The sequence below is a fragment of the Schistocerca cancellata genome, chromosome 4 (assembly GCF_023864275.1).
Source record: "Schistocerca cancellata isolate TAMUIC-IGC-003103 chromosome 4, iqSchCanc2.1, whole genome shotgun sequence".
NCBI classification, from domain to species: domain Eukaryota; kingdom Metazoa; phylum Arthropoda; class Insecta; order Orthoptera; family Acrididae; genus Schistocerca; species Schistocerca cancellata.
Window position 1 is genome coordinate 852,724,134 of NC_064629.1, and position 20,520 is coordinate 852,744,653.

The window sequence follows — 20,520 nt, forward strand, 5'->3', positions numbered from 1 at the left end:
GTCCATAAATTGGAGACCACTCTAATTGCCTTTCAGCATCCACAACATAGAAAAATAAAAACAGAGTGAAGTTGCACCTAACATGTGAAATTGTAACACAATCCCTATGTTGAGAATAGCTTGTGAGTTGCTGCATTGTCATGCAAGAGGACATTGGCTAACTTCCTACATATTTTTGGTTTTTCACAGTTGAAGCAACATCAACAGCTGCCCCTTTCTGCACAACTTTCACATAGTTAACGAAAATGAAAACTGTGACTTTAGCCATGGATGGGACAAATTTTTAATTTAATTTTCAGAGTCAATGATGTGTGCTGCCATATCATCAAAACTTCCTTCACTTCTGATCTGAAACAATGGTGCAGTGTCAGACACGTCTACAAGTATATTTTCAGAAGTTGTTTCTGTTCAAAGCATAAGGTTCCAGGAAATTGATGGAAGCCACAAACATTCATTTTTTTAAGTCAGAGGTCAATGTGGGAGTAACACATCAGGGACAAAATGTACCATAATCCAGTTGGTCATGAACAGAACAACACTGCCAAATGTATTCCCATCTCTTCAGCAATGGGTGTGATGATCACTTTCTGATTAAAAGAGATCATGTCTTTCAGCCACTGCACCATGTTTCGCGCTTTCACTGTTGGTGGTATTCCTAGCCTTTCCTGATATGCCACATGTGAGTGGTTGCTATTAACTGCTGGCACCATTTTACTATAGCAGCGAATGGATTTCTAAGGACTCCTTTTGAAACTATGAAGGATGTGTCCGATGTCTGTGTCAGACACTCAGGGACAGCCTGGTGATTTGCCTTTACACAAACAACCTGTTTCTTGGAATTGTTCATGCCATTATCTAATGCTCTTGTGCTGTAGGAAGATCCACACTATACCTAGTACAAAATACATGATGAACAGGTAATAATGGCCCACACTGCACAAAACATAGAACACAAAACACTTTTTGTTGTCCTGACACCATTTTTAATAGAACTGAAGGGGGCGCACACTGCTAACTATCTTGCGGGAACCACATTAAACTTGAGCATTTGCTCTTTCCAACAGTATGTTGTTCATGCACATATCTCAAATAACATAACAGTTATGATTTTTTTAAAGTTAGATGATTCTTTTTGATACATCCTGTATTGTCATACTGAATTATCTTGTCACCAAGGAAAGCACACAGGTGAGAAAAAAGAAGAAGATGATTAAAATCAGCACAGGTGAGGTTTGAAGCTGATGAGGGCATAAGAAATATTTGCAAACTCATGGTTTTAATGAGTTGAAAGGATGCAGCTGCTTGTGAAGATGAGCAAAAAGGTGAATGGCCTTTCAGATCATGATGCACAAATTTTAACTCTAAGAGATTTTTGTGCTGCAACACGGGTTAAATATAGTCATCAGCTGTTTAGGAAAGCTGATCCAGTTGCTGTAGAGACCTTTGTAAACCTTATCAAGGTACAAGAATGGCAAGATGTTTATAGCGCCGATACAGTAGACGATAAATATAATGCTTTTCTCAAGACTTTTCTCGTGCTCTTTGAAAGTTGCTTTCCGTTAGAACGTTCAAAACAGGGTACTAGCACAATCAGGCAGCCTGGGTGGCTGACTAGAGGGATAAGAATATCTTGTAGAACAAAGCGGCAATTATATCAAAACGTTAGAAACAGTCAAAATCTAAATGCAACAGCCCATTACAAACAGTATTGTAAGGTGCTTAAAAATGTTATTAGGAAGGCAAAAAGTATGTGGTATGTGGTATGCAGATAGAATAGCTAAGTCTCAGGATGAAATTAAAACCATATGGTCAGTCGTAAAGGAAGTGGCTGATCTGCAGAGACAGGTCGAGGATATAGAATCAGTGCGTAGTGGGAATGTCCGTGTTACTGATAAATCGCATATATGTACAGTATTTAATAATCACTTTCTGAATATAGCAGGCGAACTAAATAGAAACCTAGCCCCATATAGCGCTCTTAGAAAAAAGTGTTCCGATACTGTTACCTGAAATGCTCCTCCATGATACTGACAAGAGGGAGAGTGAGTTAATAATTAAATCACTAAAGACCAAGAACTCTCATGGATATGATGGGGTATCTAGCAGAATACTGAAGTATTGTTCTATGTATGTTAGCCCAGTACTTAGCCATATCTGTAACTTTTCCTTTAGGAGTGGTCAGTTTCCTGACCGATTAAAGTACTCGGTAGTGAAGCCACTTTATAAAAAGGGAGACATTGATAATGTTGACAATTTTAGACCTATTTCTATACCATCGGTGTTTGCTAAAGTTATCGAGAAGGTTGTATATACAAGGTTACTGGAGCATTTAAATTCACATAATTTGCTGCCAAATGTACAGTTTGGTTTTAGAAAACAACTGAAAATGCTATATTTTCTTTTCTCTGTGAGGTTTAGGACGTATTAAATAAAAGGTTGCGAACGCTAGGTGTTTTCTTTGATTTAATGAAGGCTTTTGACTGTGTTGACTACAAAATATTACTGCAGAAGTTGGACCATTATGGAGTAAGGGGAGTAGCTTACAATTGGTTCGCCTCTTACTTTAAGAACAGAAAGCAGAAGGTAATTCTCCGCAATATTGAGAGTGGTAGTGATGTTCAGTCCCAATGGGGCACTCTTAAGTGGGGCGTTCCCCAAGGGTCGGTGCTGGGGCCGCTGCTGTTTCTTATTTATATAAATGATATGCCTTCCAGTATTACAGGTGATTCAAAAATATTTCTGTTTGCTGATGACACTATCTTGGTAGTGACGGATCTTGCGTGTAATATTGAAACAGTATCAAATAATGTAGTTCATGAAATAAGTTTGTGGCTTGTGGAAAATAATTTGATGCTAAATCACAGTAAGACTCAGTTTTTACAGTTTCTAACTCACAATTCAACAATAACCGATATTTTGATCAGACAGAATGGGCATATTATAAGCGAGATGGAACAGTTCAAGTTCCTAGGCGTTCGGATAGATAGTAAGCTGTTGTGGAAAGCCCGTGTCCAAGACATTGTTCAGAAACTAAATGCTGCTTTATTTACCATTAGAACAGTATCTGAAATAAGTGACACTTCAACACGAAAAGTAGTCTACTTCGCATATTTTCATTCGCTTATGTCGTATGGTATTATTTTTTGGGGTAATTCTTCTGATTCAAAAAGGGTATTTTTGGCTCAAAAATGGGCTGTTCGAGCTATATGTGGTGTAAGTTCGAGAACCTCTTGTCAACCCCTATTCAATAGTCTGGGAATTCTGACATTGCCCTCACAGTATATATTTTCTTTAATGTCGTTTGTTGTTAGCAATATTAGCCTATTCCCAAGAGTTAGCAGCTTTCACTCAGTTAATACTAGGCAGAAATCCAATCTGCATGTGGAATGCACTTCCTTGACTCTCGTGCAGAAAGGAGTGCACTATTCTGCTGCATCCATTTTCAATAAGCTACCACAAGAACTCAAAAATCTTAGCAGTAGCCCAAACTCTTTTAAGTCTAAACTGAAGAGTTTCCTCATGGCTCACTCCTTCTATTCTGTCGAGGAGCTCCTGGAAGAGCTACAAAATTAAGCAAATTCCATTGTTACATTGTTGATTTTCTTTATTTAAACTAACGACTTGTCAACTGAATATGTTTTTTTTTTTTTATATTTCATTTTATCTGTTTCTAATATCGTGCTATAATTTCATGTATTGACTCGTTCCATGACCATGGAGACTTCTCCTTAATTTGGTCCCACGGAACAATAAATAAATAAATAAATAAATAAAGTATTGTGATGGATGAAAACACCATGCCTCAACACACCACTCTGTTTGTTTGGGATTGTGTGACACAGTTTGTGTAAAGTATCACAACAGATGTTGTCAACTGTTTCACCATGTGTCACAATATCGCTCTGCAACATACCTTGTCTGTTCCAGAATGCCACACTAGAGTCTGTCTGGTTTTTTCAACATAAATGATGGAGATGTGGCATTCCTTGTCTCCAGTCATGAGATTAAAAAATTAATTACCTTATTCAAAGGACTGTAAAAAACAAGAACGTGCTTCCCATTCCCTGCTTTGTAGTTTTTTGTTAACAAACATGGGTTTCAGCGCATACACAGTCAATGGCTGTGCCAAGGTGGATACACTGGTTCCCGTCACTCTCCAAAGATAAGCACCATAGGGTATTGCGAGCACTTCGATGGGCCACCATCTGGGTATGCCACATGCTGTTGACTATTTCTCCGTTGCCTTTACAGCAGAGGGGACTGGAGGGGTGGTGGTATAAAGTCGCTGATCATAAGTCTTTGCACCAATGTACTGGATTCAATTCCAAATCTCTAGGCAGTGTCTCATGAAGTGAAGGCATGCAACACTGTTGATAGTGATCCATCTGTTGGAGGGGGACACAAAAACTTGGCAACCCCCTTCAACAGGATTGGCTAAATGCATGCACCAGCTTTCACCCTCTACCTTCTATCATCATCTCCAACAAAAACATGATGCAACACTACACACACTCGTTACAGTCATCTACACTTATCAGATACACTGTACACAGCTCCCACACTTCATGAACGAAAGGTGCTTGCAGGTGCAAAGGATAGGGAAAAGTTTTCCAATTAGGTGGCTGAACATGCCCTTTGGGGACTCCCAGCCAGTTACACCATACTACTTTACTTTACTAGAGGGTACAGAAGTTGGTGAAACAAACACAATTTCACACACCTGTAACAAGGAAATTTGTAGAAAAAGATGAGACAAAGTTTTCATGAGGATTTTTTGGATCTCTTCTGACTAATTACAGATTTTTCTGTCATCAGACATAAAACTCTCTGGTTCCTCATACTATACAATGTTTCATCCTTCACTGAACTGTCACACTCATCTCTGAAACACTGATGCCTCACATGCCTTCACCACCATTTCCACAAATTTAATTTTGTCAGTGACCAACAGATTCTATGCAACCAGAAACTATATGATTTTGTGCTCTTCAAACCAGGTGGGTGTCATATGTTTTTGAAAAATATTGTAATTAACCATCAAATATTTGCAAGGCTGTCATCTACAATCACAACATATTTGTCCTACTGTTGGGTCCCACTAGTTATTGGACATGTACACCCTTGAAACTGCAGTATAGCTGCACCATAAATTAAAAACAGACTTTACTTTCTCACTGCCATTTGTACTTTTCTTTTCCTATTCATTGCTTCTTAGGTTTTAATTATAGTATTTATTTACAAAAATCTTCATCAACAAAATTAATAACCATCTGCCCTTGTTCCTTTCGTATCAGATTAATTATAATCATCCCAGATCACTATTCAATTTCTATACCTTGTGCACCTGTCTATTAGCTATGACAAAGAGGTAGTGTTTTAGACACTAAAATCTCACAAAAATCTTTGAGAAAACTGCATAAATAACCATGTCACAAGTACAATAAAAGCCCTGTTATCTGTTTAGCTTGAAAACAGCCCATCATAACAAACAAGTTTCTTGTAGATATCAGATCTACACTGTGTTCCACAGAACTCACTAAAGAAGCGTAAGCCAAAATAAGCATTGTACATTTTGCGTCTTTGTAGAGTGTATGTGTGTGTGTGTGTGTGTGTTTGTGTGTATGTGTGTGTGAATTATGTAAATTTTGCAACTCCATTATTGCAAAACTTAACCCAAACAATGGAAAGTTGTGTCTCACCATGGGCCGATGCACATCCCAAAAGGCACGTTCTTGACTGTCAAGTACTTTTCTTTCCAGTTTGTCACGTTTCTTGTCTACTTTGCTTTGGGCTTCAGCTTGCATGAATATAAACTCCCACTTCCTGGAAAACATTTTTTGTAATCGTGCCAGGTTTTCTGCCTCATAATCAGCTAGCTCCAGTCGTGTCTTGTTTTGCATAGTCCGCTTGCAGAGGTAAACCGCTGTTAACAGGAATTAAAAGTAATTTTACAAACTACAAAATGTTAATCATTAAGTAACTATACAGAAACATTACTTACATTGAAGAGTTCCTTACACTGAATAATGATTTATGCACTCTGAAACCGTTAACAATTTGATTTAAAATACTATAAAAAGAAAATGCAAACCTAAAATCAGATAATGTTTTCTTCAAAAGAAAGTTTTTTGTAAGTGATGCACTTTTTGACAACACAGCAAAATCTCTATGTATGTCACTTTCATTTAATTATTAATGAATATCAAGAGAAACATGGACATTTACATCTGGTATCAAAGAGCAGAGAAGGCAATTTACCGATGGGCAAATGACAAGCCATGAATAAACATCTATATTCGAGAGGTCACTATAAAGTAGGAAAGGTTCTTGAAAGGGGGCTGATATGAAGCATTTGATGTTTTTAATAGATTATGCTTCTGCATGCATACATATTCAAATAAATCCCATGATCAATAACAAATTGTAACTTTCAAAGAGATAAATTTTAGAACAGTTCAAAGATATTATCCAGAGTCAGAAGTGGCATTCTTTTTCAATATAAAACTATAAAAGATTGTGTTCAATGACTGGCAATCTTCTTTAAGCAACTGCCTGCTTTCAGTGACAGCAATGGCCAAGCAAAAATTGCAAAGCATCAACAGAGAACATAAAATTTTGTTTGAGAGACAAAATGATATCAATGATGCTCTTCACAGCATGAATGATACATTGTCTAAAACACCGTAATAAATAAAATATTACAACTGTGCCTGAAGAAAAGATGAGTCTCCCAGTCAGGGAGGCCCACAGTCCTGCAGCAGAATATATTAAGTATGTAAGCAGTCACACAAAAAGAGAGAGAGAGAGAGAGAGAGAGAGAGAGAGAGAGAGAGAACACAAGAAAAAGGAGTAATAGAAAGGAACAGACAGTGTGGGAAGCATTTGGAAAACTGTGAGTATTAACTGAAATTTAGAAGAGAAACAGCACTGAGCTGTGTTTGGTCATTTGATATTAAATCAGAACTGTGGGCCAGATGTTTATTGACTACCAGGGCTTCCAACAGGATGAGCTTTTGGCCTTTGTTTGCTAAATGGGGGACATGGGGCTATGGCTGGTAGCTGTGGCTATCACTCAGTACATGCTCAGCTAATGTGGAGTCATAATTCAGCAACCTCCAGTTGCTTTCATGTTCAGCCAACATAGTTGATATTCTCTGCTTACAACTACTTTTGTCACTTCAAGACATTCCTTAGTACTATGGTCAAGTTAACTTAATTTAAATTGTTATGCAGGTATCGGTTTTTTCAAGTTTAGTGTTAATGTTTTTCATGGTTTTCTCCCATGACATTTCTCTCCTGCTCAGTTTTTAGCTTTTTAACTGCATTACCACTGCACTGCCAAAGTTAGCATTTACTGTGTGCTTGTGCATCAGTGGAATTTCTTTGACAACAATAATTAAAATCTGACGATGGCCTTATAAGTTGGAAACCATTTATCTAAATATATTAATCCTGTAGAACAAACACAACATTGTGTTTTTCATTTATAGTCACTGTCATTGTCATCAGCAGTGTGAAACTCCAATTTTCTCAATATAGTGCACACAGATTTGACATCTATGCCCTCTCTAAAACATTTGTTGTTCCTGAGGCATTCCCCCTCCAGTTCCATCTCCATAATTTCTGGCTACATCATTTAGTCTATTTTGAGATTTTTTGATTTAATTTCTCTCTAGAAGTATTTATTTCTATTTTTTCTGTCCTAGTGGTCTTCATTTTCATTTTACAAATGTATAAGTTAATTGTATGAGGATGTGTGTCAATGGAACAACTTCTTTCATTCATATTGAATGCCTGATTTTATCCTTCTTGGCTCATCATTCAAGTGAATGTCACTTCTGCAGCTTGGATTTTTTCCTGTTTATAAGCATTCAGCACAGACTGACACAAAATGTCTTTTCAATGTAATTTACACTCCTGGAAATGGAAAAAAGAACACATTGACACCGGTGTGTCAGACCCACCATACTTGCTCCGGACACTGCGAGAGGGCTGTACAAGCAATGATCACACGCACGGCACAGCGGACACACCAGGAACCGCGGTGTTGGCCGTCGAATGGCGCTAGCTGCGCAGCATTTGTGCACCGCCGCCGTCAGTGTCAGCCAGTTTGCCGTGGCATACGGAGCTCCATCGCAGTCTTTAACACTGGTAGCATGCCGCGACAGCGTGGACGTGAACTGTATGTGCAGTTGACGGACTTTGAGCGAGGGCGTATAGTGGGCATGCGGGACGCCGGGTGGACGTACCGCCGAATTGCTCAACACGTGGGGCGTGAGGTCTCCACAGTACATCGATGTTGTCGCCAGTGGTCGGCGGAAGGTGCACGTGCCCGTCGACCTGGGACCGGACCGCAGCGACGCACGGATGCACGCCAAGACCGTAGGATCCTACGCAGTGCCGTAGGGGACCGCACCGCCACTTCCCAGCAAATTAGGGACACTGTTGCTCCTGGGGTATCGGCGAGGACCATTCGCAACCATCTCCATGAAGCTGGGCTACGGTCCCGCACACCGTTAGGCCGTCTTCCGCTCACGCCCCAACATCATGCAGTCCGCCTCCAGTGGTGTCGCGACAGGCGTGAATGGAGGGACGAATGGAGACGTGTCGTCTTCAGCGATGAGAGTCGCTTCTGCCTTGGTGCCAATGATGGTCGTATGCGTGTTTGGCGCCGTGCAGGTGAGCGCCACAATCAGGACTGCATACGACCGAGGCACACAGGGCCAACACCCGGGATCATGGTGTGGGGAGCGATCTCCTACACTGGCCGTACACCACTGGTGATCGTCGAGGGGACACTGAATAGTGCACGGTACATCCAAACCGTCATCGAACCCATCGTTCTACCATTCCTAGACCGGCAAGGGAACTTGCTGTTCCAACAGGACAATGCACGTCCGCATGTATCCCGTGCCACCCAACGTGCTCTAGAAGGTGTAAGTCAACTACCCTGGCCAGCAAGATCTCCGGATCTGTCCCCCATTGAGCATGTTTGGGACTGGATGAAGCGTCGTCTCACGCGGTCTGCACATCCAGCACGAACGCTGGTCCAACTGAGGCGCCAGGTGGAAATGGCATGGCAAGCCGTTCCACAGGACTACATCCAGCATCTCTACGATCGTCTCCATGGGAGAATAGCAGCCTGCATTGCTGCGAAAGGTGGATATACTCTGTACTAGTGCTGACATTGTGCATGCTCTGTTGCCTGTGTCTATGTGCCTGTGGTTCTGTCAGTGTGATCATGTGATGTATCTGACCCCAGGAATGTGTCAATAAAGTTTCCCCTTCCTGGGACAATGAATTCACGGTGTTCTTATTTCAATTTCCAGGAGTGTATTTTGCCTTTTGTGGTATTTTGCAGTCCAGTCAGAATTTTTTCAGTGTACTGCATATTGGAGTCTAGTGGTTCCTTCAACCAACAATTGTTTGTTTCTTTTTCATATCTTCCCCAACACCACTCTCTGGCATTTTAAAAGGCTCAGCTGCCATTACTGTTAGCAGAATAGAAGCAAGCAATGGCCAGGAGTTATAGGTAAACACAGCATATCTTCCTTCATACATTTCCCTATCCATTCCTGGCATCATTTCTGGCTTGCTTCTTGTAACAGAATTTCGCTGTAAGGAGGAAAAACAGGTACCATTTGTTTCAAGGCTTTCACCTTTCTTCTTGAAATTATTGCCATACTTGATATCTTGATGGTTTCTCTTATTAATGGATGTGGTATTTTTTCTCTACAGAGAGCACTTGTAATGTTACTGAATTTTACTATGTGACCTGAGTCACTCGATGCTTGCTCAGACTGTGGTTTCTAGAAATGCAGCTATTTTCTCATTCACAAATGCTTTCTTGGAGTTCTTAAACAATAATGTGGTTGCCTGTTGGTGTCTTCTGCGATATCTTCAAAACATTTGACTACACAAGATTAATATTATATTGTTAGGTAAGTCCTGTTATTATGGAATCACAGGCCCTTTGGGTAACTGGTTAAAATGTACCTCGAAAGATAGAAATAAGATAGTTTCAGATGTACATCCATGAGGAAAGCTATGTGTGTGTGGTCAACAGCAATTTCCACACTAAGCTCCTGACAAAAGATATATCAGAAAATCCAAGAAAGTTCTGCTCCTAAGCAAAGTCAAACCATTCATACTGGCCTTCAAGGATTAGGATGGAGCTGAAGTTGAACATAACAGGCAGGAAACCTAAGATTTAACTATGACATTTAAAAATGTATTTACAGACAACTGATTTTGGTCATCACACAACTCACAAATGGGTTATACTGAAAAAGTATACCCATATTTAAAATTAGGAAAAGTAAATGATTGATGTCTACCAGCCAGCTGGATGTGCATTATGTAAGAAATGAAAATGCTGTTGTATTCAAAACAATCTTCGACGAGGGTACCTGATATATATAAAATGTAGCATCTATCAACATATGTACAGAAACAAATGCTTGGTTAAATATGGATCATTTTACTTGTGTCAAGAATGGTCAGTACTCAGTGTTGTAGGATATCTTCCTGTTGAAATTCATTGGTCACTTCATATTGCTTGTGTTCATCTAGCACTTAGTCCTCTGGCTTTTATGCTGTCGTCAGACATAGCACCTGCAATTGGACTTTTATGCTGTTGTCAGGCATAGCACCTGCAACTGTCTCTTACATTAGGTATTATATATGGATTGTTTTTTGAGATCTGTCTTGCATCAGGACAATATTTGTGAGTCTGTGGAGTATGGAGTGTGAACAAGCAGAAAGATGTATATGTTCAGTAAACTAGATATAAAATCAGTAATGTCATAACTCAATGAGAAAATTAAAACTTTCAGCACAGGGCAGGAGCATGTAGAGGAACTCTGCCTCAAGTTTAAAGAATAGTTTACCATACATTGGATAGATATGTACCCAGTAGAACAGTTCATAATGGGAGGGAACCTACATGGTTTACAGTCACTGTAAACAAACTTCTAAAGAAACAGAGATTACTGCATATGAAGGTATCAAACAAACTGTAGCACTATAGATAAATGCTGAATGAAACACGTTTGGCTGTCAAGAGAGCAATGTGTGATGGCTTCAATGACTACCACAGCCGAATATTGTCAAATGGCATTTCACAGAATCCAGTGAAATTCTGATCATGTGTAAGGGCTGTTAGTGGCACCAAAGTTTATGTGCTGTCCCTAGTGAATGAGACAGGAACTGAAATTGAGGGTAGCAAAGCAAAAGGTGAAAAGTTTAATTCCATTTTCAAATGTTCCTTTACAAAGGAAAACCCAAGAGAACTGCCCCAATTTAATCCTCGTACCACTGAAAAGACAATGAAATAAGCATCAGTATCAGTGGTGTTGAGAAACAACTTAAATCATTAAAACTCAGCAAACCTCCATGGCCCGAAGGAATCCCTGTCAGGTTCTATACTGAATTTGCAGATCAGTTAGCCCCTCTTCTCCTATAATCTATCATAGATCCACTGAACAAAAAACCATGCCCAGTTCACAGAAAAAGGCACAGGTCACACCCATGTGGAAGATGGGTAGTAGAAGTGATTCACAAAACTACCATCCAATATCCTTGATATCAATTTGTAGTAGAATCTTATAACATATTCTGATCACAAACATAATGGGGTATCTTGAACAGAATTACCTTCTCAATGCCAACCAGCATGGTTTTCGAAAACATTGATCATCTGAAACCCAACTTGCACTTTTCTCATGTTGTTGTTGTGGTCTTCAGTCCTGAGACTGGTTTGATGCAGCTCTCCATGCTACTCTATCCTGTGCAAGCTTCTTCATCTCCCAGTACCTACTGCAACCTACATCCTTCTGAATCTGCTTAGTATACTGATCTCTTGGTCTCCCTCTACGATTTTTACCCTCCACGCTGCCCTCCAATGCTAAATTTGTGATCCCTCGATGCCTCAGAACATGTCCTACCAACCGATCCCTTCTTCTAGTCAAGTTGTGCCACAAACTTCTCTTCTCCCCAATCCTATACAATACCTCCTCATTAGTTATGTGATCTACCCACCTTATCTTCAGCATTCTTCTGTAGGACCACATCTCAAAAGCTTCTATTCTCTTCTTGTCCAAACTAGTTATCGTTCATGTCTCACTTCCATACATGGCTACACTCCATACAAATACTTTCAGAAATGACTTCCTGACACCTAAATCTATATTCGATGTTAACAAATTTCTCTTCTTGAGAAACGCTTTCCTTGCCATTGCCAGTCTACATTTTATATCCTCTCTACTTCGACCATCATCGGTTATTTTACTCCCTAAATAGCAAAACTCCTTTACTACTTTTAGTGTCTCATTTCCTAATCTAATTCCCTCAGCATCACCCGACTTAATTTGACTACATTCCATTATCCTCGTTTTGCTTTTGTTGATGTTCATCTTATATCCTCCTTTCAAGACACTGTCCATTCCGTTCAACTGCTCTTCCAAGTCCTTTGCTGTCTCTGACAGAATTACAATGTCATCGGCGAACCTCAAAGTTTTTACTTCTTCTCCATGAATTTTAATACCTACTCCGAATTTTTCCTTTGTTTCCCTCACTGCTTGCTCAATATACAGATTGAATAACATCGGGGAGAGGCTACAACCCTGTCTTACTCCTTTCCCAACCACTGCTTCCCTTTCATGCCCCTCGACTCTTATAACTGCCATCTGGTTTCTGTACAAACTGTAAATAGCCTTTCGCTCCCTGTATTTTACCCCTTCCACCTTCAGAATTTGAAAGGGAGTATTCCAGTTAACATTGTCAAAAGCTTTCTCTAAGTCTACAAATGCTAGAAACGTAGGTTTGCCTTTTCTTAATCTTTCTTCTAAGATAAGTCGTAAGGTCAGTATTGCCTCACGTGTTCCAACATTTCTACGGAATCCAAACTGATCTTCCCCGAGGTCGGCTTCTACCAGTTTTTCCATTCGTCTGTAAAGAATTCGCGTTAGTATTTTGCAGCTGTGACTTATTAAACTGATAGTTCGGTAACTTTCACATCTGTCAACACCTGCTTTCTTTGGGATTGGAATTATTATATTCTTCATAAAGTCTGAGGGTATTTCGCCTGTCTCATACATCGTGCTCACCAGATGGTAGAGTTTTGTCATGACAGGCTCTCCCAAGGCCATCAGTAGTTCTAATGGAATGTTGTCTACTCCCGGGGCCTTGTTTTGACTCAGGTCTTTCAGTGCTCTGTCAAACTCTTCACACAGTATCTTATCTCCCATTTCATCTTCATCTACATCCTCTTCCATTTCATGTGTGTAATGGCATATACCATTATTACTGCATTTTGAACCAAAAAAAGAAAAATGATAAAATGCATCACTCCTTGTGACATTTATTAGTTACTGCATGACTGTTGTTATTATTATAATGTTGTAAATGGTGTAACCATTGTCATTATTTATATGTATTGACTCATTCTACACTTGAGCCACTGGCATACAGTTACAGAGCTAGGGAATGTGTATTCAATAAATTACTAAGTACCTGTGCATGATTACCTAGATTTGTAACTGTATTTATTTACAACTTGCAGAACAACTGCTCTCCTGTGTGTTTATAGTAGGTTCTACAGTACATTCAATACACTGAATATCATTGACATATGTTGTTTAAGTTATTTACCACAATAAAGCAATTTATAGCAGTTTATATAATATAACTTAACAATAGGTAAACATTAAAAGTCCTCATTCATTGAGAATAAATTGATATGGAAGTAACTATTTAACAAAACAAAAATTAAAATCAAAGTGATATCTACTTCTAAAGTTTTCACCTATGTGGAAACCTTTTGATACCCATCAGTTTGCTGCTAACTTGCTATGACTTACATCAAGTGGAAAAATATTCTATGCCTACAATCACATGCACATTTTCTATACATACTGAGTACTTAAAAAGGAGTCCCACACCATCGAATTCCTTTGATATCTTCCTTTAATCTGACCTCGTGCAGATCCCAAACATTTGAACAGTATACAAGAATGGGTTGTACTAGTGTCCTATATGTGGTTTTCTTTACAGATGAACTACATGTTCTAAAAATTCTCCCAGTAAGCCAAAGTCAACTATTTGCCTTCCCTACTACAATTCTTACATGCTTCTTTTATGTCACAGAGTACAATCTGTACAGCAAATTGGATTGGGATTCCATTTGGACATGGTTGTTTGTTTGTTTCCAATTCTTTCTTTCATTTCTCTAAACTAGGGATGTCTATTACTATTTCCTACTTAGGGAAGTCTGTGTTATGGTCAAATAATGGTATGTTTGTATGATTCTCCTGTGCAAATAACTTGTTGAATGTGAAATTTAAAACTTTGGCTTTCCTTTTGTTATATTCTATTGCCACACCAGATTGGTCAATGAATGACTGAACAGAAGCCTTGGATCCATTTAGTGATTTTACATATGGCTATCCATCCACTGCATTCCAGCCCCCTTCCAATGGTACAGCAGAACATCTGGTACATATGTATAAAGACACATACGTCCCGGACTGTACAGGAAAAGAACTGAAAAAACACCCATCAACAGAAAGAACCAAGCACAACTGCTTCATGGAAGAAAACCAAGGAAGTGTTTAACCTCTTTGAGCCCTATAAACACTAGCCATCATCACAAGCCCAGCATACCTTCAGAGAACAAGAGCCAGTCCTCACTGCTGTGTATGGGCATCAACTTTGTCGACTCCTCAGCGTCATCAATCTCCATGGTACAGAAATGGCTGCAGCAAAAACCCAAGTGGGAATGGTTTACGTCTACATACATGCTACACAAGCCACCACACACTGCATGGCAGAGGGTACCTTGTACCATGACTAGTTATTCCCTTTCCTGCTCCACTCTCACATGAAGCAAGGAAAAACGATGTCTATATGCCTCCATACAAGCCCTAATATCTCTTATCTTGTCTTTGTGGTCCATAAGAAATGTACATTGGCAGCAGCAGAATCATTCTTCAGTCAGCCACAAATGCTGGTTCTCTAAGTTTTCTCAACAGAGTTTTACAAAAAGAATATTTTCTTCCCTCCAGGGATTCCCATTTGATTTCATGAGGTATCTCTGTAATACTTCAGTATCGTCCTTTAATCTGACATCATGAGGATCCCAAACACTTAACCCGCACTCAAGAATGGGTCGTAGCAGAGTTCTATATGGGGTCTCTTCTACAAAGGAGCTACATTTTCCTAGAATCCTCCCAATAAACTAAAGTGCATCATTTGTTTTCCCTACTATCGACCTTCCATTTCATCTCACATTGCTGTTTTACACCTACATATTTAATTGATGTTACTGTGTCAATCAAAATGTTACTAATACTGTATTTGAAAATTACAGGATGTTTTCCTTACCCAACAACATTAACTTATGTTTTATATATTTAGAGCAAGCTGCCATTCATCATGCCAAATAAATTGTCTAAGTTATACTGTGTCCTCCTACAATCACTCAGTAACAACACTTTCCCATTCACTGCAGTGTCATCAGCAAACAGTTACAGATTACTGCTCACACTGCCTGTCAGATCATTTATGTTCATAGTGAAAAACAGCATCCTATCACACTTCCCTGGGGCACTCTTGATGGTAAAATTGTCTTGTTCATGTGCAAAATTCACAGTGCTTCTCCTCAGTTTCTCAAATCTTTTTTGTATATGCACTCTAAGACAAAAAATGACACACTACAAAGGCATAATCTGAATGCAACAGGACTCAGTAGGTGTGATATACATGTATAGAAAAACAAATAATTATAATTTCAGAAAAATTGAATGATTTATCTGATAGAACAAGCTTCACAAATTCAGCAACTCAGTAATCATTGGTCCTCCTCTGGCCCTTACATAAGCAGTTATTTAGCTTGGAATTGATTGACAGAGTTGTTGGATGTATTCCTAAGGGATATTGTGCCAAAGTCTGTCAATTGGCATGTTAGATCACCAAAATACTGAGATGGTTGGAGTGACCTGTCCATAACTGCTCCAGACATTCTCAATTCAGGAGATATCTGGCAATCTTGCTGGCGAAGGCAGGGTTTGGCAAGCATGAGGACAAGCAGTAGAAGCTCTCATTGTGTGTAGGCAGACATTATCTTGTTGAAATGTAAGCCCAGGTTGGCTTGCCATGAAGGGTTACAAAATGGGGTGTATAATATCACTAATGTACCATTGTGTTGTGAGGGTGCCACAGATGACAACCATAGGGGTACTGCTATGAAAAGCAACATCACCCCAGACCATCACTCCTGGCTGTTGGGCCGCATGGTGGGCAACAGTCAGGCTGGTTTCCCATCACTGTTTGACGTATCTCCAGACACATCTTAGGCCTGAAATTTTATTGACTGGAGTAGAATTGTCTTCAGTGATGAGTCCTGCTTTGAATTCAGTCCCGTTGACCAGTGAAGAAATGTCTGAAAGCATTCCACCCCTTACAACAGTGGATACCAATCTGATTGTCACCCACCATATCGCCCAATCAATCAGGGAAGCCATCAAGCATGAAGGGAATAACGTGACCCGCAACAATGTTCTTGAAGTCCAGAGCTGTCATAGTGTCTTCAATTACCACCGGTCCCATAGATACCCAGATGAATAGCCTGCATAGCATATTACTGCCTCCACTGGTCTGTGTCTGGGGTGCAGTGCATATTGTGTGGAGATGTTCACTTGGATGACAGTGCACCTGAACAGTCACTGAGCTGGATTAACAAAAAACATGATTCACAAGATCATGCAACATATTTTTATTGATACATGACCCAGTGTCAATTATCCTGTGCCCCTGCAATCGTAATTGACAATATCACTGGGTCAGCATAGGAACAGATAGGCACCCATGACAGTACCATGCCAGCAGCCAACTGGCTTTACCATTTCAGAGATGCTCATTCCCAAATACCAATCTGTCCTTTCAAAAAGTCACTTATGTAAGTGTATTTCCACATTTTTGGCTTGCATCATTGCTAGAATGTTTCCCTATTTGTCTCTACTCCACTTAAGCACTTTTCTATGATGGCACTTGTTTACAACAGTACCAGGTGGCATTCACAGTGTCAGAGAGAGAGAGAGTGTGTTATAATCCACTTGCATTATCAGGTTCACATCTCCACAGTAACAGCATTTTCATTACTTAATTGTTATTTTGCGGTGGTATAAGTACAGTATGATTGAGAATGAGAAATGCTACCTTGACACTTAGTAGTCACATGTATCAAGAAGTGTGCAAGTTTCCCATTCCTCAGTTATGGTTCCTGGACAAGTCTGACACAGATACCAAGTTATTCTATAGTTTCCTACCTCTCAATCTTAAATAGTGTGTTATGCATAGTGTTGATAGTGTTGATGTGCAGCAATATAATGTGGATATGTTTGTCTTGTATGGATATAGCACTTAGATGATTAATGACCTGTCTCAATTGCAGAGGGTTTTCATATCTCTGGGGAGGTCACTGCAATTTAGCAAAATGTGATCTACTACCGGGGGCAGCAGGACAGTAAATCTCTCTCTCTCTCTCTCTCTCTCTCTCTCTCTCTCTCTCTCTCTCTCTCCCCCACCCCCTTCTATGGGCAATACGTATGATAGAATTAATAGAATCCTCCAGCCTGCTCAGCATAATGCTGCATTCTGTATCTGTACAACTGGCTCAGAGTCTTCAATGAAGCACATGTAATTTTCTTAGGATTTTGCATTTGAAAGAAGGAGAGTTCATTGTACTGCTTGTTGTGCTTGAAGGATTTGCTAGTTGCAGATTCCAGTTTGTTTTCCATTTGTTTGAAGACTGTTGCTACATGTGCTGGAGGTACCTGGTACTTATAATCCAATGACTGGCTTACTAACAGCAGAATCAACACCAGAAATGCTGGAACCATCACAGTTGTCCATGTGTCAGTTTATACTGTTGGTACTTCCCTACTTCACATAAAAGTGTAATCACTTGAAGAATGCTGTAGTGTCACTGATCTGCATGCCAGTGGCAGAGAGGCTTCTATTTCATGATGATATCACCATACAAAGAGCTAACTATCTTTGCCATGTCATGTCACCACGATAGTCTTACTGCAACCAAGATTAGAACATTTTTGTAGTATTTATATCAAAATCTTGATTCATCTTACAAATCCAAAATACTATACATACAAATATCTCCAGAGCTATTCTCTTATTAATGTCATGTGTGTAATTTGACAGGAGAAAAATAGAAAATAACCAGATTTTGAAGCCACTGGAGCACCCTAATAGATAGCACATCATTATGAATTTTGAAAGTTTAAATATTTTTCCTCTGTGAGTTCTTATGATTACATTATAATAATTATTACTGGTATTTTAAAAAAGTAATTTTAAGTGAAATTCAATAAATTTTAATACATAATTAAAAGATAATCCTTTTTCTTTCTCACAGAACACCATTACAGCTGTAACTAAGACTGAATACAAACAGCAGCAAGAAATCAACAATCTCTGTCGTACACGAATATATAAATTTCAAGATTGTTAACAACTGAGTAATTTCATGACTGTGACTGCGGCTTACCATAGTCTGTGTTTTCTGGTTCCCAGCAATTTGATGGCCAGAAGTATGGTGTCTGAAAGCATATTTGAAAATTCTGTTTTAGATTTGTGACAGTATTTTTGTAAGAAAAACAGTCAGTAATATGTTATCATGCATACCTGAAATCTGTAGAAAGTATTGTCATTTTTGACAGTTAACATATGGTCATCAATAGGAAAAAAGTACCCATGTGCCGCCATCAAGTGAGCAAGATGTAGGGCTTCCACTAAAACAGAATAACAGTTCACAATACACAATGCCTTGTTACACATACCCCAATTACAATGGAACAGTTTTAGTCATTAAATGTACTATTGATGACAAGAGTATTTTTACTTAAAAATTATTACAATTTAATTCTACTTCTTTATCTCCATTCTTACAAACTAATACAAACACAGTTTGTTTCAAAATGCTCTGTTGCTTTGTAGAATTAGATTAGATTCAGTTTTCGTTCCACAGACCCAAAAAAATGAGATGATTCTCATGGGTGTGGAACATGTCAGAAAGTATAACATAAAAAACATAAAACATTTGAATATAATACTCACTAACCTGATCATTTGTAAGGAGATTGTCAAAGTAGATGAATACAATACAGTAAACTAGAACAGTTAATATTTACAGAATTAATACGCTAGCTAATATTTACAAAATTAATACACTGTTAGAATGAAACATTGTTATGCACTATTAATAAATTTATTGTACATAAATACCTAATCTTGACAGTTGTGACCAAGTGCTGTCAAAACTGAAATCTAACAGACATTTTTACTGAAGCTGGCCTTACAGCCTCTGTTAAGATATTCATCTATAGAGTAGAAGGAGTTGGCTATCAAAAAGTCTTTCAATCTCTGTTTAAACCATGCTTTATCTGAAACCAAGTTTTAATGGTTGCTGACAATTTATTGAAAATGTGTGTTCCTGAATATTGGACCCCTTTTTGGACCAAGGTAAATGATTTTAGGTCTTTATGTAGATTGTACTTATTCCTAGTATTGATATTATGTATTGAGCTATTGCTTGGAAATAGAGATATATTACTAGCAACAAATTTCATTAAGGAATAAATATACTCAGAAGCAGTACTTAGAATACAAAGTTCCTTGAACAAGTTTCTACATGATGTTCTTGAATTTACACCACAAATGATTCTTATTACATGCTTTTGCATGCTAAAACCTTTTATTCAGTTTCTACATTTACATCTACATCTACATTTATACTACACAAGCCAACCAACGGTGTGTGGCGGAGGGCACTTTACATGCCACTGTCATTACCTCCCTTTTCTGTTCCAGTCGCGTATGGTTCACAGGAAGATCGACTGTCTGAAAGCTTCCGTGCGCGCTCGAATCTCTCTAATTTTACATTCGTGATCTCCTCGGGAGGTATAAGTAGGGGGAAGCAATATATTCGTTACCTCATCCAGAAACGCACCCTCTCGAAACCTGGCGAGCAAGCTACACCGCGATACAGAGCGCCTCTCTTGCAGAGTCTGCCACTTGAGTTTGCTAAACATCTCTGTAACGCTATCACGGTTACCAAATAACTCTGTGACGAAATGCGCCGCTCTTCTTTGGATCTTCTCTATCTCCTCCGTCAACCCGATCTGGTACGGATCCCACACTGATGAGCAATACTCAAGTATAGGTCGAACGAGTGTTTTGTAAGCCACCTCCTTTGTTGATGGACTACATTTTCTAAGGACTCTCCCAATGAATCTCAACCAGGTACCCGCCTTACCAACAATTAATTTTATATGACCATTCCACTTCAAATCGTTCTGCACGCATACTCCCAGATATTTTACAGAAGTAACTGCTACCAGTGTTTGTTCCGCTATCATATAATCATACAATAAAGGATCCTTCTTTCTATGTATTCGCAATACATTACATTTGTCTATGTTAAGGGTCAGTTGCCACTCCCTGCAC

General features: G+C 39.1%; 1 protein-coding gene across 2 annotated transcripts in view; it reads right to left on the reverse strand.

Moving 5' to 3' along the window:
- Positions 1-20,520, reverse strand: part of LOC126184970 (regulator of G-protein signaling 7) — a 278,200-nt gene that overhangs the window by 97,042 nt on the left and 160,638 nt on the right. For both annotated transcript variants that reach the window (XM_049927666.1, XM_049927667.1), the window contains exons 5-7: positions 18,700-18,806; positions 18,563-18,614; positions 5,700-5,923 (exon numbers count right to left, since the gene is read on the reverse strand). In XM_049927666.1, the coding sequence (XP_049783623.1) occupies positions 5,700-5,923; positions 18,563-18,614; positions 18,700-18,806 (383 nt within the window). The remainder of the gene's footprint in view (positions 1-5,699; positions 5,924-18,562; positions 18,615-18,699; positions 18,807-20,520) is intronic.